This window comes from Emydura macquarii, unplaced genomic scaffold, assembly GCF_026122565.2.
Source record: "Emydura macquarii macquarii isolate MOO-44397 ecotype Brisbane River unplaced genomic scaffold, CSIRO-AGI_Emac_v2 contig_1644, whole genome shotgun sequence".
Classification (NCBI taxonomy): Eukaryota; Metazoa; Chordata; order Testudines; family Chelidae; genus Emydura; species Emydura macquarii.
Window position 1 is genome coordinate 4,300,469 of NW_027131781.1, and position 22,363 is coordinate 4,322,831.

The window sequence follows — 22,363 nt, forward strand, 5'->3', positions numbered from 1 at the left end:
TCTCAAATATTCTGTCACCCGCTGTGGCTTCTGGAAATTGGATAATCTCCAGCTCCTCTACCCTAGAAGTGAGTTTCCCCCACACATCCTATAGAGGATTCTGAATTATACTCAAATAGCAGTTTGTACATGCTGCTTTCAGAAGGGAAACACTTGAACATCACGACGACAACCTTCCAGGTGCCTTACCATGCATTATGTGTAATGTGACAATGGCACACCCCACGGATGGTTGTGACAAAGAATATACAAATGGGCATATACTGAACTCAACTCAAATGAATAGCAAAACTGCTCAACTGAATTGCTGATGTAAACTGAAAATACATGCGGTCCACAAATGAATATAAATGTGGAGGTTTGATATTTATTTTCTGCAGCCACCCCATTCTTCTGGCCTATGCATCAACCACCTCGCTCTACAGACCCTCCAACCAATTACACAAGTAAAAATGAAACTGTCCGATTTAACAAAATTTTGGTTGATATGATGACCAATACATTTTCTTCATGGATTTTATATAACTTTACAGTACAATTGATCAGGGTTTATTCAGGGCTTTTTGTTTACTGAGTACAGTAATTATATTGCTATGTCTTGCTGCTTCAGTAAAGCAATCTAGTGGAATCCAGTAGATTCATACACCATACGCAACGCATGCTTTTAATACACCAAGCATTTTTAAATGCTATACTGACTGTAACCTATAGAGAATTCTAGTCTGATTTGAACATTTGACACTTCTTTACCTGCATTTAAAAAAGTGAAATTAAAAAATATTAAATTAAAAATATGCTATCTGATTTTGCTTCAACATATAATAGGAGAACTGTGAAAATTTAGAGAATACCATGCAGGTGAAAAATATTACAAAACAGTTATTTGACAATGACAAATAACATTTCTATATAATATTTACATTTTAAATATATACTGATAAAGTATTTTGGCCCTAAATAATTTAGGGCAGCTACTGCTCAGATTCAGTGATAGAGTTTACACATTGCATTGTGAATCAAAATGTTAACGTATTTCACTAAAGAAAAGAAGCAATCTTACAAAAACATGGTCTCTCAGAGCTCTGTAAGCAATGATAGAGGTAGAACCGTGGCAGAAAGAAACACACTTTAAATGCCTTTTGGACTTTCCAGTGAATTATTTTTCAAAAAAGCAATTTAAGTAAATACCCTAGATACAGTAGTATACAAATACTTTCTTCTGCTGTGCAGCAGCCACGAGCCTGTACTCTCCATCATATCAACTTTTATAAAATAGTTGAGAAAAATTAAAAAGCCTGTTACAAAACTGGAAGGTTAATAAATCCATCACCACAACTATATCAGACACAATCTCGAACCCTCAACACTCACCGAAATCAATGGCACAAGAGCTCATGGAATCAGGCCTAAAATTAGTGACTACAAAGAGCAAATCCAAATGGCTTAATGATGAAAACAGACTAGAATGATGGAAGGATTATCCTCTGTTTAGAACTTCCAAATAACTTTTCAACAATCTTTATTCAAAGTGAGGAGCATACTCCCACAAAGTACCAGAGCTACACACTATATGCATCAAAAAGCAAGAACACTTAATTGTATTTGCAGTGATCTAACTCCGTAGCTGTTTACCATTCCTTAATTAAGAAAATAGGGTATCAAAAAGCAGTAGAAAATAATTGTAATAATAAGTCAAGCAACTATAAAATCCCTTTTCTTTAAAGAAAAGAAAAAACATTCACATTCAGCAAGTTCTCACTAGAAATATTGCTATAAAATATTGATTTTTGCCAGACTCAATTGACTGAAAAGTTGTTTGTATAGCAATATTGGCCAAGCCAATATACTGGAACAATTTTGCTACACACAGTAATCAAGTGCATTTCTGAAGTATAATTATACTGTTATAAAAATAAAGCCAAGATATCCCTTCGCCAAGCAATAAAACAGTGGAAGCTGGAAAACACCTAAATAAATGAAATATATATATTTTCTAATGAAACATAGTGCCTTCAAAAAAGAACAAAAACGCCTCCTGTCTCTTCCCGTAAGCCAAGGTTAGTATGAAAAGTGATCAATATTTCAATCTCAATAAACTATTTCAATAATAGTTAATTCACATGGAAACAGAGGCTGAAAATTTCTGCTCAGCGACCTGCGACATGCTATCTTGTTTGCTGAATGCTGATAATATATCATTGCCATAATGGATACGACTTAGTATGACGTGATAGAAAGAAAAAAATTAAAAAAGGAAAAGATACCTACACATACATGCTCATTCTTTACTTTCAAATCAGTACCATGTATGCTGCCTTCTGAGACAAACCTATATCATGCAATACTGATAGACCAAAAGAGTCAAACGTTTGTAATTAATTGTATTTGACAAATGCTCACTGATATACTGGAATAAATTACACATGGAATAAAATACATGTGGGCTGGTATCTATAGCTGTAGTGCAATCCAGCCACCTATACATATTTCATTTTGCTATTTCTTATTGGCCTGTATAATCCATATGAGTCTTTGGCAAGGGAGATCCAATTCCCCCTACAGAAAGGAAAATGGTCCAATATACATCACAGGACCATAGTCGAAACTCCCAAATTATACATCCAAACAACAGTAATATACATTTTTCTCCATTTTCATGACTTTGAAATTCCATCAAATTTTTTAATTTTGAAAAATTTAGGCCAGCTCTAGATCAAACTCTGTACAACGACGCAGAGTTCACTCTACTAACTTAGGACAAGAGCTGTGGCTGGTAACTCCCCCAGAGTGAAAGAGTAAGTGGGGACTAGGAGCAAACACAGGGAGATCCTACAGGAATGGATACCTTAACAACAGCTAGGGTTGGGGAGAAAACTTTGGCTGAGGTTTATGTGCTGTTATTATTTGCGTGTCCAGTAAAACCAAAACTTGGGAATGGTAAGCCTGATCGCACACTGCATGTGTAGGCTTTTTCTGGAGCAGGATGGAATGCCACCAGCTCATTAGAAAACATGAACTAGCTAGTACAGTGGGCATTTTTTATATTTTAAAACACACACACACACACACACACACACACACACACACACACACACACACACACACACACACACACACACACACACACACACACACACACCCCCCAAAGAAAAAAGGAAAACAAAAAAAGAATGTTCTCCCAGGCTCATTTCAAGTTTTTCTACCCAAAAGATCATCATTCCTTGAAAAGCCAATTTATATCAAATCAGGACACCCAAAAACCCTTAACAAGAGCTCTTGGGTGAGCTGTGATGATGGCAGGATCACAGCCCACCCAAGACCTATCATGCAAAGGAGCTGCCCGTAGTGTCGTGCCACGCCTCCCCTTTCATTCCATTGTTGCTTTATCTGTCCATTCGTGGCCTATTCCACGTCTCATCAATATTATTGTTAGTTTTAAAAGAGAAAAGGTTTTCCTATAATATTAAACAAAAGCAGACGTGTAACTCCATTGCCCTTCAGAAGAGTAAAGAACGTCAAAGGCATGCCAGGCAGGATTGATGCGGCCTACCTAGTATTTTATCCAAGTTTCCTATATGGATTCTATGGGGCGTGTGTGGTACATGTGGCAATATTATGCAAATATTTGACATGTATATAGAAGCTTCCACCTGCCAGGCATGTTGCAACACTTTATAAACTACATGCACACACTGGGCCTGAAATGCAGCCATCCCTTATGGGCAGGGCAGCAGCTGGGTACACCATTAGGTCCTGATGCAAAGCCCACTAAAGTCAACTTCAGTGACTTAGGCCTAACACCTCATAGCAGTTCCTCCTCCCTGCCCAAGTGTTACTTTCACCCTCTCTTCTTTTTATCTTTTCATCAATTCTTTCCCTTCCCCACATTTTATTTAGCCCCATTGATGCCACCCATGCTTCTTCCATCACTACCTTCTTCTTCTGCCTTCTCTTAGCTGGGCAGTAGTAGGATTTCAGTCTCTTTAATCAACTCCATAATACGCTTTGTCAGGTGATGCACAAACAGCTTAGCTGTGAAGGCCTCAGCACACCAATGTATATGCATAACGTACATAGAAGGTATCTGTGTATGACAAGTGCATCCTCTGTTCTATGTTAAGGCTGCAGGAGTGAGCGAGTCAGAGAGAGAGAGAGACATCTATGCAGATATGTCTGTATTCTTGAAACAGCATTACACAAATATAGTGAGATTAGCAGGGCTACGTACTTGGTTAACAATGCTGTGCACCAAGGCGTCATTTTGCAATTATGTACCATGCAACAATCCCACCAATTTGTATTCAACAACTGCGCTCAAGCTCCAGTCAGACCTTAGAGAATGGTGGAGATGGAAAGTCTTATCCTGCACTAGGCTAAGAACAGCTCTTGTTGACATTTCCTTGCCTGCCCCTTATTAGATCTCCTTCCAAGAAGGTGATCTAACACTGGGAAATAATGAGAGACGTGGTTTTAATGAGTGGGACTTGCATGGTAAGATTTTCCTTTTTAAAAATAGGCCACAGAGCCCGCCACAGGCAACAAAACTGGAGGTTCTTCTTCACTATGTCTGCTCCTGAACTTGAAGTTCCCACCCCCTACACACACCCCCTTCACCCATTCTCTCTCTTGGAAGAGTCCCCTCTCCAGAATGGGCTGTGCTCTCATCCTCCAGCTGAGAAAAAAGAGAAGCAACTCTCACCAAAGAAGCAGCAGCCATAGATTGATCTGTAAAGTGCAACAATCCACGATCTCTCCCCAACATAAAGAGAAAAAGCACATCACTATTACAAAACATACATTTGAAATCTACAGGTCTAGGGAATAAGTAATATCCAGAAGGCAGATAAGAGAACATGAGAGAAGGTCTCTGGTACCACCATCCTTGGACACAAGGCTGACTTGATTTTGGAAATCTGTTAAGATTAATAACAAATCTGGATCGTCCCTGATAAGGACTCCAAAGCCCATTTTTATAAAAACCCATGTGAGGAGACAGAAAGCAGTAGAATTCAGCAAAGTTGGCAGCCAATTAAAAAATAAAATAAATTGCGATGTGGTTTTTAAAACATTTTTTTTTAAACGTTAATATCAAAGTTAAAATGTACAAGGTATAAACAAGATCAAAATGGGATGCCATGTTCCTGTATATGGTAAATAGCTCTCTGGAGGAAACCTTTATTACTCCCTCAGGGCTTTCTTACAAAGTATGGATTTTTTAATTCCTAGCAGAATATTTTTCATACACCACTGCAGACTATTAAGTACCAGATATTACATTATGTAGTTTAAACTTTGCACTACACATAAGAAAGACTTTCCTGTTGAGAAAACTATTTCTTTGCTATTATAATCTTTACAATATTAAAATTAAAACTGGCTTCTGGGTATAAAGCATCACCACCAAAATTTGAAGGAGTTTATAGCTTAATATATTCATCAGTCTCTGTGTGGAGCTTCTTTTAGGGGAGGGAAGTGGATACAGCAGAAGGGAGGGAGTTACTAATTTTGCAGTGCTGCAGACAGACAGAGCAATGGTATCATCACAGCTCTGCATCCAATTGGTGTCACTGCAAGCAATGAACTAGCAATGGGTATGGTAAGCAAGCAAGAACAACAGTATTAAAAAGAGTGAAGGGAAAACGTATTATGCTCCAGGCCAGTTAAGCTTGCACTTGTGGACCATTAACTTGTCACCCAGGAGGGATTCAACTCTAAATATTAAGAAGATAATAAAAACGCACCAGTCCTCATAACACCTACAAACCAATACTTTGCAAGATCTGGAAGGCAAATGTGAAAAGATAATTTCTAGTAAAAAGCCTAAATTATATATATTTTATTGTTTGTTCTTTTACTACATGTCAGCAAAGACCATCCAACATTGTATTTCACACTGAGAGAGAAAGATGTGCTAAAATTTGTTTTCAAGAAGTTTAAGGAAAATGCAACACTCACTTGTAGACTGTGCCTCCATTACCATGACCGAGGACGTCTCGATATTGTATGTCTTGTTCATTCATCTCCACAAGAAAGAAAGAAAAATAAGAGAGATGTCATGCTGTGGATGGAAATGTCAAGGAAAAGCAACTCTAGGCCATAAACAACGAGCAGTCTGGGTCATTTCAAGTTCAGCTGCAAGAACGAGAAGATCAATACAACATTTGCTGTCCAATTTATAAAAGACGATACCAAGGGACAAAGTGATGGAAAGTTTAATGACAATTTGTTTGCCTGGGTCATTTCATTAAAGTTTGATAAAAGGTGTCAAAATGGAATGATATAACAGAGCTCAAGAGGGTCAGGTCATAGATACCGAGAGGAAAGGGGTCTCCAGCACACTGCATATAGCCAAAGCCAAAGCTGTCATCTTAAATATGGCCAGAAAAGTTTGCTTGGGTCCATTTACAATTTAGTGTAGAATCAGCATAATTGATACTAATTGAATAATATGTTTGTATCAGTGGAATTGCTACAATTTATATACAGATGCTTAATTAAGACCCAATCCTGCAACAAATAAAAATTCGGTTTTAACCGGTGTTCAATAAACACAATTTTCTTTGAGTTATACAGTAAATTGCTACTTTGGAAGTTTAGTGCTCCTTGGGACATGTTTCCAGAGAGGGTGGTGGGTAGTCAGCCTGTAAACACCCCTGAAGCCACACGGAGCTTTAGGGTCTGCCCTCCCAACACCAGCAAATTTCGGATGCGGTGAACATGAGAATTTTGGGTCTTATATTTTATGAAAGCGTAGTTAACTTTTGTTCGTTGGCTTTACTGGTTCAAATTTAACACCAGAAACCCCAGTTCTGCTATACAAAAGTGAGTATTAAATTGCCTTATTTCCAATGTTCAGTGTATTATTCAAAACAGCCAAATCCATTTCTGACAATAGTGTATGTCTATTTTAAAACAACTCTTACAATTATGGCAAATTTTGGTCCACAGTAACGTCTCTTTACTAAGATAGGGATGCTAAATTGACTAATACTTATAGACAGTAATCGAGATTGGATAATTTCCGTTTTAAATTATACTGTTAGTAATCTACCACCAAATCTTTAAAAAGACTCATTTTCTGGATTATTTATATTTCTATTTGACGCTAAGTTATCAATTCTTTGCAAATGGTTCTAACTGCCAAAAAACTTCCTGACAACTTTAACTTCCCATGGCCGAGATTTTCAAAAACACCTAAGAAACTCAGAAGCACAAGTCCCACCAAAAATCAAATGGGACTTGTGCTCCTAAGTCATGTAACAGGGTGGCTTGATCTATGTGGGCTGAGATCCTGGGGCTAAGCCAACTTGATTAAAGAATGGACCCTACCTGAGAGGAATCAGGTGATTCCTGTGTAAAAGCAGCAAAGTTTAAGTAGGGATAAAGAGGAAATTAGAGGAAAGAGCTGTAGGGAGGTCCCTATAAAGGCAGGAAGTTCAGAGCAGGAAAGGGTACCGAAAGGGGGGAAGCCCAGGAACCGCCGCTATATCTATAATGACTGCAGGGAGCAAGAAGGTTTCTGCAGGAGAGGAGAAGCTCTCCAGGCAGGGAGGTCTGGGAAAGACCCCGATTAAACAGGGGAGGGGCTGAGGAATAGCCGCAGGGAAGGCAGAAGGTTCTGTTTTTGTGGTAAGACACTTTTTGGGAATTTTTAGTTTGAACAACTGTGACCCAGAAAGGGTGAACTAAAGACTGTGACCTAGCCAGAGGACTGAGCCCCTGACAGAGAAACCACCACAGTAATGGGCAGACCATCAGCAAGGGGTGCTAGCCCGGTGAGAGAGCTGTCATGCCACACCTGCCCACAAGGGGCGCACAGTGGTGAGTGGACGTCAATCACTAGTCGCTTCAGCACTTCTGAAAATCCCACTCTAAGGGCCTTATCCTACGCCACTGAAGATAGAAGCAGTGCTACATGCAATAAAAACCCCTAAAACGTCCATTTTCAGCAAGTTTCAACAGCAGAAAATGGAGTTTTTAATTAATTAAAATAATCTGTTTTCGAGCCACTACTGTGAAGTTTTACAAATTTTGTTCTGCTCTTCAACCAGCTGAAGAAAAACCAATGCTCATTTATCAAGGGAAATATTTATTTTTCTATATATTTCCAAGGCTGAAACTTTTGAGATCTCAGATAATTGGAAGTACATTGTAGCAGAAGTTAAGTCTACATAAATTGTCTATTTGCCATTAAATCTGGACCAGAAACATTCAAGGCATATTAAGATTAGTACCCAAAGGCCAATTAAGTATCAAAACTAAGGCTGAAAAATTCTGATAATTATATTCACCAGAAAATGCAAATCAAGAGGAAAAAATTGCAAGGAATTCTCCCCTCTTAAAATATTGGGTCGGTACCTCACAGGAGATGAGAAAATAGGGTTGGTACTTCAGAAGGGGTGAGAAAATAGGCACGTGGGGGTATAGAGAAACAGAGACCTAACACTAGGCCTCTCCTTCAGGACTGAATTTCACCCACGGTGTGCAACTCCTCAACTTAGAACACATTGCAAAGGCTGAGGAGCTTTTTTGGCCCAAAACTACAGAACTCCGCACTTTACTGACATTGCAATAACAGAATAAGACTCATCTTTAGACTCTATTGTAAACACAGATCTGTGAGAAACACTGCAGACCTACATAGCCATAACTAAACCCACATCATTAACTACACATTAGCCCTTCTGGAAGGTTGCTTTTTTCCCCCCCTTTAATTATGGCAAGCTTATTCCTTAAGGAGCAGCAAAGGGTTATTTTATACCAGAGTTTTCCCCTTTTCTCTTGCATTTGGCTAACTGGTAAAAAGTGAAAAATTTAAGCCATGTTGCTGCCCACAAGCCTGTGACAGTCACCGCTCTTTGCTGTGATGTTGCACCATTTTCACTCAGCATGCCTTTCACTGCCAAGCTAGTACCATTCCTTACTAGTTATGCAGAAAGGATCAGTACAGAACTGACAGTGAAACAGATATTGGGATGGAACAAATATACACCAGAAAACCTTACAGAGATAAAGCTTGATTTATTGAATCAAATAAAGATGCCAAAAAATATTTAGTGAGTTATGTATTTTACTGGGAAAACTGAATCCTCAATCACAAAATGATAACATAAAACCAATGACTCTACAGCAAGGACTGGAATATTAAACTTTCAAAGCCAAACTTGATTGGATGCCGATATTAACGGAATTAATGAAAAAGTGAAACAGAATTCAATTACGGGTCAGCAAACAAAACACTCTTTGTTTATACCTGCTGTCTCTGAAAGACTCAGTATCTATTCTCTTGTAAATCATTAAAAGCAAAATGCTCAATTAATCCTTATTTTATATGTAAAGCTCTGACAGAAGCAAAGTCCTATAGCTGTACCTTTGCTTTACAAATCGAAGTAGTAATGGTTTCAGAAAGCAGTCACACTCTATGAGCAGACAATTGAAGAGATTTAGTAAATCCCACTTTATAGAGCAGAGACTAATCGGAAAACACAAGCCAGTCAAATGTTTCTTATGAACTGTTGACACTATATCAATGCTGAATCAATTGGTGGCATTTACTCTGAGTGACAGAAAAGAAATAAATATTTATATCACATAACCTATATCAATGAACCTAGGCAGAAAGCTATTTCTAACCTGTCAATATTTGATTATCTTGAAGAATCATGTCCCCTTCTTTTAATGATTAATATGAATTCCTTATTAAACTTAAGTGGAGGCTAGTGGAAAGGAATATCATCATCAATGCTTGAAAACATAAACTACACAAAAAACTAAGTTAAAATAATGCTAAGTGTGACAAACTCCAAAAAAGGAAGGAAAGTCAAAGTTAAAACTAAAAATCTGTCCCCAGTTTATACAGCTGTGACTAGTCATTGAATAACAAAAGGTAAGCAATATAGCAGGAGGGTATTTCCTCTTTGGAGATCTACAGTCTAGTCCCTTATCACAGCACAGTGAATTAAGGGTAGCATTAAAACACTAATTGTGAATTTCCTTTCTTTGATGGGCATAAATTAAATCTTTACTGTCACTAATAGATTTTAGCTATTTTATTTCCTTACACAAGAGAATTTTTAAAATATGTAACCTTTAACTTTCTATAATCTAGATGTGCAAAAATGCCTTTATTTCTATTTCTTAGAACAAGTCTAAATGTCAAATTCAGGTTATTTACCCATTCATGATAACGTGGCCTTATTCATGTTCAGTTCTATTTTCTAAAAATGATCCCTAAATGGCTTTTCTTGTATTACAGATTAGTATTTGCCAAATTTCACTAAAAATTCAAAAGCGTGTTTTTCGTACTCACATAATTTAAAGTTAGCCAAATGGACATTTCATAAATATTTTTAAAATTATAAAACAGACCTTCCTGGCAAGAACCAGTTTGTTAAAATATGGCTTTATACTAGGAATGCTGACAAGCTTAAAATATATTCCAAGCTGTACTCAAAGGATTCAGTGCCAAATAAGCAAGGCTGCAGTGCTGATACGGTTAGAATCACCTTTTAAAGAGGCACTCTCATTTATTAGATCACAGTGTTACAGGTGATACTGAAGGACAAGCATGAAGACCAGCCTTTATCTTCTTGACATGCTCAACTACAACTACTTGATTCATGAAATGCCAATGAGACTTGGAGAGGTCACTGTGTGAAGGCACTGAATACGCATCTGAGATAATTAAGATTTCAGCCTTCGAAACATGGAGAGGAAGTGAACAACAGTTAAGAAAATCAATAAGAGTCTTTTATTTGTGGTGACACAGATGTCTCAGTCAATAGAGCCTAATAGGCAAACTTGATGGCAATGGACAAGTGCCTGCCTCCAAGGCAATCCGAGGGGTTTCACTATGACAAACATTAAAACTTATTTATGTTGCTACTGAAGAACCTGGTATTCTTTTAGGTAGCTTAATTTAGCAGTGTATATTTAAAGTCATTATACGACGTTGGATCTGAACATCTATTTGAACCAAAACTGGTGAGAAATGACAGCCCTAAAGTGTCCATTTATCCATCAGTTGCCAGTGTAAACCGTTCAGCTCTGGATACTAGGATCTGAATGCCTGGAGCAGAGAAGAGTGGGTGATAAGGAAGTCTTCTAACAACTCTGCTCTTTATAATGCAGCATATGATGCAGCTCCAAACAACATAAGAGGGAATTCTCTCTCTTGCCCCTTGCAAAAGCCCACTAAATATTTATGTGCCTACTGCCCTGATAATATGAAGATTCATTCTAGCATCTGAACAGCTGATTTAGTTATTCAAAGCTGATTAACTTTTTTCCCCTAAATTGTGGCCGCAGTGCAACATGTGTGAGGTGCTTCAATCTATTTGGAGCTAAATCGGATTCTCACATTTTGAGAAATGAGAAGCAAATTGCTATGTCAATCCAAGTCAATCCAGCCACCTGACTCATTCACAGAATGAAGATTTTCATGGTCTCTGCACTTCATTATTAAAAGAAAACACTAAAACTGAATGAGCAGTAAGCATCCCCCCACCTATGTGCTGCGTGCCAATCACTGTGGTGATATAGGCAATAACAAGTCACGCATGTACCCAAGTCTAAATTCAATGAACATACCTGGCCACTGGCTAATATTTTCTTCAGTTCCGCAGAAGACTTCTTTAAGCTGAAAAATACATGGAAAATAATTGTTTTGACAACAGTTTCAGTTTACGAACCAGAGTTAAAACCATATCCCCCCAATAAAACAGCACCTTTGCTTACAGTCAGGCATACTAAATATAGTATGTTTTACTTATGCGATACAGACTGAGCCTGCTATTTCTTGAACAGCATATGCCAGAAGTCCAGAAAGAATGAAAATTCAAGACGATCAAGACTTACTTCACTTTAACAAAGCAATTTAGATAATGACAGACATTTGACCATCCTACTCTTCAAGATACAACCTAACATTTGTCAGAAAACAAAACTACCCTCGCCAGCAAGTGTTTTATAGTAAAGTACCAAAAACCCCAACGTTTTAATTTAGTTTTCCTAGGCTGCGTGGCTCAGTTAAAACCCAATAAGGTCTCATCTATTGATACGTTAAAGTGTACACAGTATGAACTATTGCTCTGTTTACTAATACATTAAGCTATAAAAGTAGATTCAGTAACTCACAAATGTAGACCTGTGTTATTCAAACACAATGTGTTATAATGAGATGATTATGTTAATATATTATATGTATAAGGAACTGACCTCCTCAGCAGAGATTACTGGGCCAAATTCACCATTGGCATAAACTGATGCAATTGCACTTATGTCAATGGAGCTGAAACAGCTTAAACCACTGATGAATTCAGCCCATAATGTTTACTGTAGATGGATGTATTTTTACAAACCCTACTCATTTTGAAGTCTATCTTCGACAGACTGAAGCAGGGAAGAAAACTGGTTTTGTGCAGAGGTAGGCTCGGACCTGAAAAGTAGATCTTTACTTTTTAAGGGGTTGGGAGTCTAAACCTGGATTTGTATTTCACAGCTAGCTCCTTCTTTCCAATAGATCAAGCACCCACAACCAAACATTTCTGAACTTGTTAAGCCCCAAAGTTTAGGGATGTTCAGATATGGGGTTTGGATTTGAATCTACCTCTAACTTTACCAGAAAAACACAGTCCAAACCCAAATGTATTTTAATGAAAAAAGCCAGTGTATACCCACTAAAGTCAACGGTGTTGCATGGGTACACAGTTATGGATGGCATAATTTAACCCTACGACTAGAAAAAAAAAAAATTAAAACCCAAACACATAGGAGGAAGGATTGTCTTGAGGTTAAGGCACTGGACTGGGACTCAGGAGATTAAGGTTCAACTCCTGGCACTGCCACATATTTCTTATGTGACTTGGGCAAAACACTAAATTTCTTGGAGTCTCATTTCCTCATCCACAAAATGGGGAAAATATCCTTCCTATGTCTGTCTTATTTATTGAGACTGTAAGCTCTTCAGAATAGGGACTGGCACCACTATAATATAAATTAAGTACTACCAAAACTCTAGAAAGCATGAGGAAGTCACAATTCATTTTTATCCTTCCTCTTGATTTCATTACCAATCTAGTGTGCGAAGTGCCGTAAAAGCTATGTTTTGATAAATTCACTTGGCGCAATCTTTGCTGTAATTCACCATAAAATGTAAGTCAAAAATATTTAAAAATACAGGGGGTGATTTAGTGGAACCTGCATCTGAAGGTTCTAAAATATATATTTGGTGCAGTCACAGAAATGTGGAGATGTCTGGGCAAGTTTCAGAAAATACAAATAAAAAAATTAAGAACAATACTGGTACTATTTCTCTTTGAGCCATAAACTTAAATTCTTAAATGAAGCTCTGAACTTTTGGAAACTTGGCTACATTAAATAAACGAAATAGCAATGAACAAGTACTAACATGATGCACAGCTTGAACATCGAAGCCTTTCTAGTGAGCATGCCCGTTTTACTAGAATATGTGGTCATACTAGTATCTCCCTTTATGTAGCTCTGGGATTGCACAGAAAGTTCATATTATATATATGTAATGACTGGTCTATCAAGAACAGAGTAGAATATGGATTAGCATGGAGGGCTAATGAGATAAAACTTCTGACTAGATGATAATTTTTTTTTAAAATACTTGAAAATAAGGATAAAAGTAGTGTTTTGTCTGTGGTAAAAATTAAAGTATATTGTCAAGATTTTCATCTTTAGGTGTTTAAAGTAAGGTCGGTCCCTAAATCCATATTTAGCACCTAAACAATGCTAAATGGATTTTCAGATGTACTGAGAACCTGCAACTCCCACTGATTTTATGAGAATGGCAGGTGCTCAGCACGTGAGAAGAATCAGGCCAATTTAATTTAGGTGTCTTAGATGCCCTAATTGGAAAGTGTTTACCAGAATCTAATTAATTAGTCCACCCTCTACATGTGTATAAGGAAGAAATCTTATTTCCACCTCAAATTGTTTTTGTAGTCTCTCCTCTTTTTCAGCAGAATTGTCTTACCTACCAGCCATATTGGATTAGATATAGTCACTGACATGACACTTCTATTGGGGTATTCACAACCAACTGCTGCAACTGTATTTGTGTTTTTGGTAACTGAAGACTATCTTGCAAAAGTGATATATGCATTGCTATCATTGACTCCAACGTAATTTTCTCTCCCAAAATATCAAGGCCTCCTCCTCCTTCCCCCCGTTTTCCTCACAAGCTGATTTCCTCATCATCCTATACAACATGCTATCTAGACAACGGTACCACTAGAAAACTCCTCTCAGACAGATGTGCTTCTGCTATTAGTGAACTTTTTAAAAAACAAACAGAATAATATATTCTTGAAAGGTGCATGTGTCTTGATCATAGATTACTCCTAACAGGAACAGTGAAAATAGGGACTTCATATTTGGTGGCTTTGTTCTTCAATAGGCCTTTTGTTCCCAGACTACTTTAAAGAAAGATTAAGTTTTCCAAGGAAACGTAAGTCGATCTTGTCATCTCTCATGACTAACAATTTGTGAACATGAAACAAAGAGAGACTTTCAATCACTTCAAAAACACAACTCCTAGTGCAAAAGGTTTTGGAAAAGGAATGGCAATTAACCAGGACATAAGATGACACAATCTTCTAGAAGCCTCATTTTCAGTGCACTTTGAGAACCTGCTCAAAGTACATGGAGTATGAAAACTACTGAATGCTAAAGAGAGGAAGAGTGTTTACTTAGCTTAGTGTACAATGAAGGCCAATGAAGACAGTAATATTTTCTTCCAAAGGACATGGATAGCATCTTCACAATTGAGATACTCAGCAAACCTCTCCAAGTTACTGGAGCTAAGATTTAGCCAAGTCCAAAGCAGACTTGTCTAAAGTGCTTGATTTCTCTCTTGTCAAAGCCTCTAGCAGTGCTTGCTGACTAGTGCACCTTTAGCGGTTTTGGTGCTTGCGGAGTCTGGCTACATACTGTATCATGATCTTTGTACTGCCTCTAATGCTGTAAAGTACTTCTGCTCTCCCCACTGGATAACTAGATGACATCACAAACATCAAGCCAATAGGACTGCAAAGTTGGAGGATACCAACAGAAAACTGCTTCCACTCAAGTGTGAACAGATCATATCTTAATGTGCTTGTATCAGTCTTTGTCAACTTGTTTAAAAACGGGTTTTTTAAAAGAGAAGGGGACACTTTGGTGCAGGGCTATGTGAAAAGGCCACGAATAAAACAAACAAATTCTGATTAGAATAATGAGCCTTTGATTTAGAAGGCTCTACTCTGGTGCAGTAGAAACTACCTTTCCAATATTAAACACTTTTCTTATATTCACAGCCTAGACTGTGTAATATTAAAACCACAGCTAGAATTCTGAAAAGAATCTACAGGGGTTAGATACCAAATACCACTGAAATTCAATGCGAGTTGGCTGCCTAGCACCCTTAGACTCCTTTCAAAATCCCAGCCCATGCTAGCAATTCTACTAAATTGAGCACCAAACTTAACAGGACCAAATTTTTCAGCAAAATCACTTTGAATTAGATATCCAATGAATGGCTAAATAACTAAAATCCCTGTGATGGACAATGACTATTAGATCAATTAAAACAAATGAACTTCTGGCTCAACTATATACAATATGTCAATGTCGTATGAAAGATGAAGCTATCTTAAATATCCCATGAAGGCAGAGTTCAATTGACAGAAAATATGTTAACTGAACACTTGCAATAGGAATGTAACACATTCTACAGGGCAGGTGAATTTGGTTTTTCTTTTTCACTGTACCCCTTCACTCCCAGTAGTCATACGGATAAAGTTATCTGACATTTCAAGTTTGCTACTACTAATTATTATACACCAATCACTTCTCAGGTTCCATTTTGTTTTAGTAAAAAACATACAAATCCACTACTGACTCTTACCTATTGCTTGGAAGGGAATCAGAGACTGCTGAGCTGCTATTATTAGCAGACCCTGCTCGTGTATTTACCTGCAGGCAGGGAAAGAACCTCCATCAGTCGTTTGTGTTCAGAGGACACCATTCTAATTAACCTGTAATTTGCCATGAATTTCTCATTTCACTATGAAGGTTAATTAGCTTGTTGCTAGGCATGCCCATCATTGAGGTCTTGTCTGTATGTAGGTTAGCATACTATATAACCGATGGGTTTCAGTATACTATTTCCTTACATTTTAAATCCTTAATTAAATAATATAGAAAAACAGATATATACAGTAAGACTACCATTTTATTCCCCTTTAAGATATGCATTAAGAGATAAACAATCATTTTATACAAATTATCCAATAGTTTCCTGCAATTCAGAACTGAGAACATATGTATGATTAAAGTAGCAAGTTAGTAAGTATATATGAATGAACTGAATAAATGCTCTGAAAGGATTTAATTGCAAGTTGGTTGTGGGCTTAACAGGTTATATAAATTAATTAGATCAAATGAATATAGTATTTCTCCCTTCAAAATACCTCTTTTGCAAATTGGTACTAGTAGCAGAGTTAATATTTAAGAAGCTTATTAACAAAGGGAAGAAACAAACACATTTCAGTTTTTAATACAACTGTATACATCACTCAGATACTGCAGTCAATACCAAGCAGATGAATCTATCTCCCACACTCATAAAAAAAAAAGTCTGCTTGTCAGAACTCAAAAAAGTGCAGTTTTATTTGACATTTCAATAAGTGGAACACAGCATTACAAATCCATCTAACTTTACTGAAACAATTATTGAAATTCGTACCTTCAGGCCATGTATGTTCCGTTTCCCAGGAGGCTTGCAGGCTGAAACAGTAATTGACTAAATTGTAGAACACATCAGGGCCATTTACAAATTTGCTCAAAATGAATCTTTTAAAAAGAAATGAGGGTGACACCAAAATTAGCAGAGAGAAATGATTGAAAAGTGCCTCCTAAGACCCAGGGTGGGAATTGTGAGCCAGGATTTTTAACTTGCAGGGATTGAGCATTTATAAATGCTAAGAGCTTTTTGACACTGTCTAATCTAAATTATAATTTCTGCTTAAAACACATCAAAATCAAGATAACTGAGCTAAATGATTAGATTCCTTTTTTAATTCAAATGCCTTCATTATCTTCTTTTGTTTTCCTACATGTTGTACTTTCTCAGCAGTTAACTAAATGATTTTAAGGAGACATTTTTTAGTGATTTTGACAAAGAGGCCACTGTGTGTTTTAATGTGGGAAAATGTGGTTAGGGAACAAAGTTGGAAGGCCAAGGAAACAGAAGAGTGAATGCATTAAATATAGAATAAATGAAGAAGAATTGTTTGTTTACATGCAAATCCTGACATCTTTTTATGATGCCTAGCTTTGAAGATGAAGTAAAACTTGGGAAAAAGGTATTTTCTTAAAGCCTCTTGAACTATATATTACCATGTTTTTCCATTCAGTGGATGTGCCTTTGTCAAATGTTAAAACCACAAAGGCTTCTAGCTACATGTTACGGACAGTTCCCATTTTAAAACTACAGTGCCCTACAAATTGTACGTTAAAGGGCCTGTCAATTTTGATTGATTGTCTGGGGAGGGATGAATTTGATTTTTCTCTCTCTCTGATGCACATGTATTTCACTCCAGTTTTTGACAGCAGGAAACAGAGCTATTTATTAGTCAAAAGGACACAGATGATAGTTATTAAACACATCAGTTAGGCCAGGCTGTGTGCATTAGAAATTACCATGATATTCTTAAAGAAGCTAAATATTATTAAACCAAGCATAGGGGGGAGAATGGAAAACCTTAAAATTACCCTAAAAATGTAATCAGTCATTCTAATGTCCTTTTCTTCAGAAGTGGAAATATGGAAATTAAAATTTTGAACAAACAATAAAAGACATGCCAAATGTCATTTGCCCTGATGCCTGTAACAAAACGCTTTGGTAACAACATTCATAGCATTTAAATATGAAGCACATTGTTCGTACACACTGTAATAGGTGATTTGATTGCCATCAATTAAAGAATGGGCAGAATTTATTTAAAATATTTCTTTTCTGAGCTACTACCTTAAGCAGAATTAAGACAACTATTATGAAAGGCTGACGCGCTCTTCAAAGAACCCTTTATCCTAGATTTTTGCTAAAGAAGTGATCGTACCTTAAAACACGAACATATATAATCAGGGGGGAGTATGGAAAATGTAGCTTTCAGAGCTGTTAAAAAAAGAGACAAAAAAAAAGAGTTGCCCACTGGCAAAAAATATATATATTTTTGATGGGTTTTGGAAAAAAAAAAATCTGTCAATTATTAATGTAGCATTTTACAACATAGGTAAAATATATTAAATACAAATTTGTTACCCCCAAGCGCTTGTGATATGAAACAGGTACAGCACAGTTAAGGCAACAAAGCATGGCACATGGACATCAGTGCTGGCAGGCTTCGTGGAACAGGTGGGTTTTCAGAAGCGATTTGATTACAGAGTAGCACGGGAGAGGCTTCCTCAAAATGATCAAAATGGTGCCATGAAAAGATATGAGGGGAATGTATGGAATGGGAGGGGTATAGAACCTCGTGAGGGCAATAATGTATGGAGGAGTGGAGGTGTGAAGAAGTTCGAAAGCAGGAGAGAAGCTTGAGTTACCTGCAGAAAAGGTGGATAACACTCCGAGGATTCAAGCAGCAGTGGGAAGGGAGACATGGCCAAAATGATGAGAAAGAAAAGCATTCTTGCGCGGACAGTTTTGGACAGATGGAAGAGAAAAGCCTGGGCTAGAGCTCTGGTTGCAAAAAGAGAGGGAAAAGGGCCCCTGTTTGGATACTGTAAAGGAAGAAGCAGCAGGACTTAGTGGAAGTTTGGATGTGAGAGAAACAGAAAAATTAGTCAGAGATGACTGCAAGGGTACAAGCACAGCAACAGGGAGAACAGAGGTGTTAACAGAGAAGGTTTGGGAGGAAGGAGAAGAAACTCAGCTTTGGACTGGTTCAACCTGAGGTGGTGGCAAGCCATCTAAGAGGAGATGGCAGTGTTGGAGGCCCAGTACAATTTGAGTTGCCTGACCACTGTCCTACAGGTCTAGCATAGCTTCAGTTGCTTGCTTGGCTATTCTGACCCCTGTAGCATGACATCTTCCAGTTGGCAGAAATAAACAGGACTACTGGGTAACCATGCAGATGTCTCAGTTTCTGCATACCACAGCACATAAAACAAAACACACAATATGTATGCTTGCACCTGCACATAAATAACAGTAATGGGAACAATAAGTTATCCTTAAACATCTGGGGGTATGCTTTTTCATTGCCAAGGGGCATATTTTTACACCGCCCCTCCTATCACCAAATATTGTTTTAACAACCCCAATTACTATAATAAAAATAAAATGTAATTAAAAATAAAAACCTAATATAAATAATTAATATATATTATAATAAAAATTTATTTTAAAAATTTTTATAAAAAATATAAAAAATTACCATTTAAACAAAAAAGCGTGCTCCATCAACACCTAACTCTGCAAAAAGTGCTGCCGGTCAAACCAAAAAAACCACTGACTCCCTGGAGGGGCCCCTAAAAAAAGCCTTTCCTGTATACAGCCTTCTAAGTAACTGCTTAGCTCTCCACATTTAATAAATATAATATATTGTAGTTAATTTTAGGCTTTGTATTCAACTAATATATCTACAAAAAACCTTGCACATTAAACCTTATTAATCTGCAAATCAAGCGTACCGTGTCTCACTAGTATTCACACTAATCACTAAGTGTCCAGTATCAACAGCATAACTGGACAAAGACAGAAAGATCAGAGGTGAAAATGGAGACTGGCAAGTAATCAGCATAGAGGTGATAACTGAATCCATACAATCAAAGGAGATCATGCAAGGAGGGCATACGTGGACTAGAGAAGGGACAATCCAATGGAGAAGGAACCACTAGGCAGGTACTGAAGGAATGGTCCAGAAAGCAAACTGACAGAACACAAAGCCTGATTTTTAACCTCAGTGTGTTCCTGGCCACATGAGACTTCAATATTTTCTCTTTTGCAGTGGAGATCACAAGATAAACAAAAAGGGGCTCTTGAAACTTCTTCATACAACTCCAAACAAGGATATTTGTCAAGGGTACTCTAATCTCCCAAGATATCATACAGGCCTATGATTGTGTGTGTGGTGTGTGTGTGCATGCGTATACATACACTAGATACTATACTAGCCTGATTCATCGTTATTAGAATGAAGAATAAAGAGAATAAAGAGGCAAAAGTGAATGCACGTATGTGTTTATAGTTTACACACACATATTCACGCACACATTTTTCCTTCTTTATAGCTGCACTTGCACTCAGAAAACTCATTGTAACAGCAAGGAATTAATCTAGTGATGCATGAGCTCTTTCTAGGGCTGGAAGCTACAAGAATCCCTCTGCTATTTCAGCTTCTGCTAGGCTGAAATGCAAAAGCCTCAATATTTCTCCTTTAAGCTTCTTCCTATAGCAGCTCACTAACCTACCACCACAGACAGCCTCCTTTTGAGACCTTATTAGGATTAGAGAGGCCTGTTGGTTAGTTGCCCAATTAAAACTTCAGAGAGTTATAAGTAATGAAAGACTAGAATGTTTAATTGGGAAACTCATAGTATGATTATTTGTATAGTATCAGTTAACAGAGAACATTTTAATTCTTAATTATTTCAATTAATTTATTGCGGTGAGATTTACTTGGAGAATTTAACTTTATCCATTTCATCAATTAAGACCAATAGGTGCAGAGACTGGATACTGAATGAACATTTGAATGAATTAGAAGGGTTCTACAATATGCTATTCTTTTTAACCATTATCTGAGTTCTCGGAGAAAAGCACGAATCCAAACAGTTGCCTATGATTTTGTTTAGGACATTGTAAATCCTATTTTAACAACAACCTAGCACATAAGCATGTGATTATTCTTCTGAATTCAGGAAAGCACTTGAGCATGTACTAAGTGATGTCCTGAACAGAGATACTTTCTTCAATCAGTGTCTACATATCTGAGTATTATCTGTGTATAAGACACCATCATTTTGATTCTGTCATCAATTGCCAAAATCTCAAATAAAATTTCTCTCTGTGATGGACATATCTCCAGTTTCAAAACAGACTGACAAATCATATTCCCTGAACACATTCTGTTGATTAAAAACTTTAAAGACGCAAGGGTCTTAAGAAACCAGTGTTTACAAGCATCCAGAACTTGAGTTATTCAACTACTTTGGCTTTGAATACACACTAACTACATTGCTAATTAGTTTTTTAAATGTACATAAATATGTACTATACAAACTGAATCTTGTTAGTCTAATTTACTCTAGTAAATAAGCTATTTTATATGCAATAGCTGTAGTTTTCACGACAATCCTGACAATACTGAATTATTTTATCTAAATTAAGAGGCAAACTTCATGTTATGTGCATTTAAACCTTCTGTAAACATAACTGTTGATGAAACAGCTTACTGATATAATCATTGTTGATTAGAATTTGTTAAGCATTACCTCTTGGATATATCTGCAGAGGTTCTATTAATGGTCCATTTACTTGCTGTTCCATTACAGTGGTATAATACTGCAAAGAGATTAGAGAGGACATTATTCAGTAATGTATGAATAGTAGTAATAGTAGTATAGGTTGTTGAATTCACAGTATTTTTTTAAATTGCTGTTATACGTATCAGCCTGCAAAATACATTTCTACTGTTTGTACTGTTCACACAACAAAACAACTATGAAACAACAATAAACAAAGGGTAATGATAATCAGCAATATATTGACTCAAGGGGATTGGTCTACTACTGTACTGGAACCATGATAGGTTCAGGTTTATCTGAGGTCGACATTATCAGATAAACAGAACATTAATAAACTTTAAAACAGTAACTAAATTGGGAATAGTTGTGAAAACTGGTTAGGACACAGAAATAATACAAAGGGACCAAGAGAAATTAGAAAGAGACAAAAAATAACAATGAAATTCAACCTGGAAAAATATTGTGAAAAAATAATCCAAGACAGAAATAGTGAACAGGGAGGAGAAACCTGGAAAGTAGTAATTCTGAGAGACCCCAATGGATGACAATAGACAGACAACTGAAAGTTAACCATATGATATGGTAGAATCAGTCAATGCAGCTTTGGGCTGCATATCCAACGGTATCACTCCACACAAAGCAGAGAGGTAATGTAGTCCTTGTGAGCAGGGCCTCAGTGCAAACACAATGTTCATCGTTCTTAGGACTTTGTTACCAGAAAGACATTGTCAAATTAGAGGACCTCAGACCACAGCACCCAGCATGTTAGTGGCTGGCGAGAGTAGTTGATGAAGAAAATCTAAGATAGCTACTACGGATACAT

General features: G+C 37.1%; 1 protein-coding gene across 8 annotated transcripts in view; it reads right to left on the bottom strand.

Moving 5' to 3' along the window:
• MAP2K5 (mitogen-activated protein kinase kinase 5) overlaps positions 1-22,363 on the bottom strand; it is a 185,876-nt gene that overhangs the window by 137,478 nt on the left and 26,035 nt on the right. For all 8 annotated transcript variants that reach the window (XM_067555517.1, XM_067555520.1, XM_067555515.1 and 5 more), the window contains exons 4-8: positions 21,508-21,577; positions 16,754-16,794; positions 15,914-15,981; positions 11,590-11,638; positions 5,956-6,020 (exon numbers count right to left, since the gene is read on the bottom strand). In XM_067555517.1, coding sequence (XP_067411618.1) covers positions 5,956-6,020; positions 11,590-11,638; positions 15,914-15,981; positions 16,754-16,794; positions 21,508-21,577 — 293 coding nt within the window. The remainder of the gene's footprint in view (positions 1-5,955; positions 6,021-11,589; positions 11,639-15,913; positions 15,982-16,753; positions 16,795-21,507; positions 21,578-22,363) is intronic.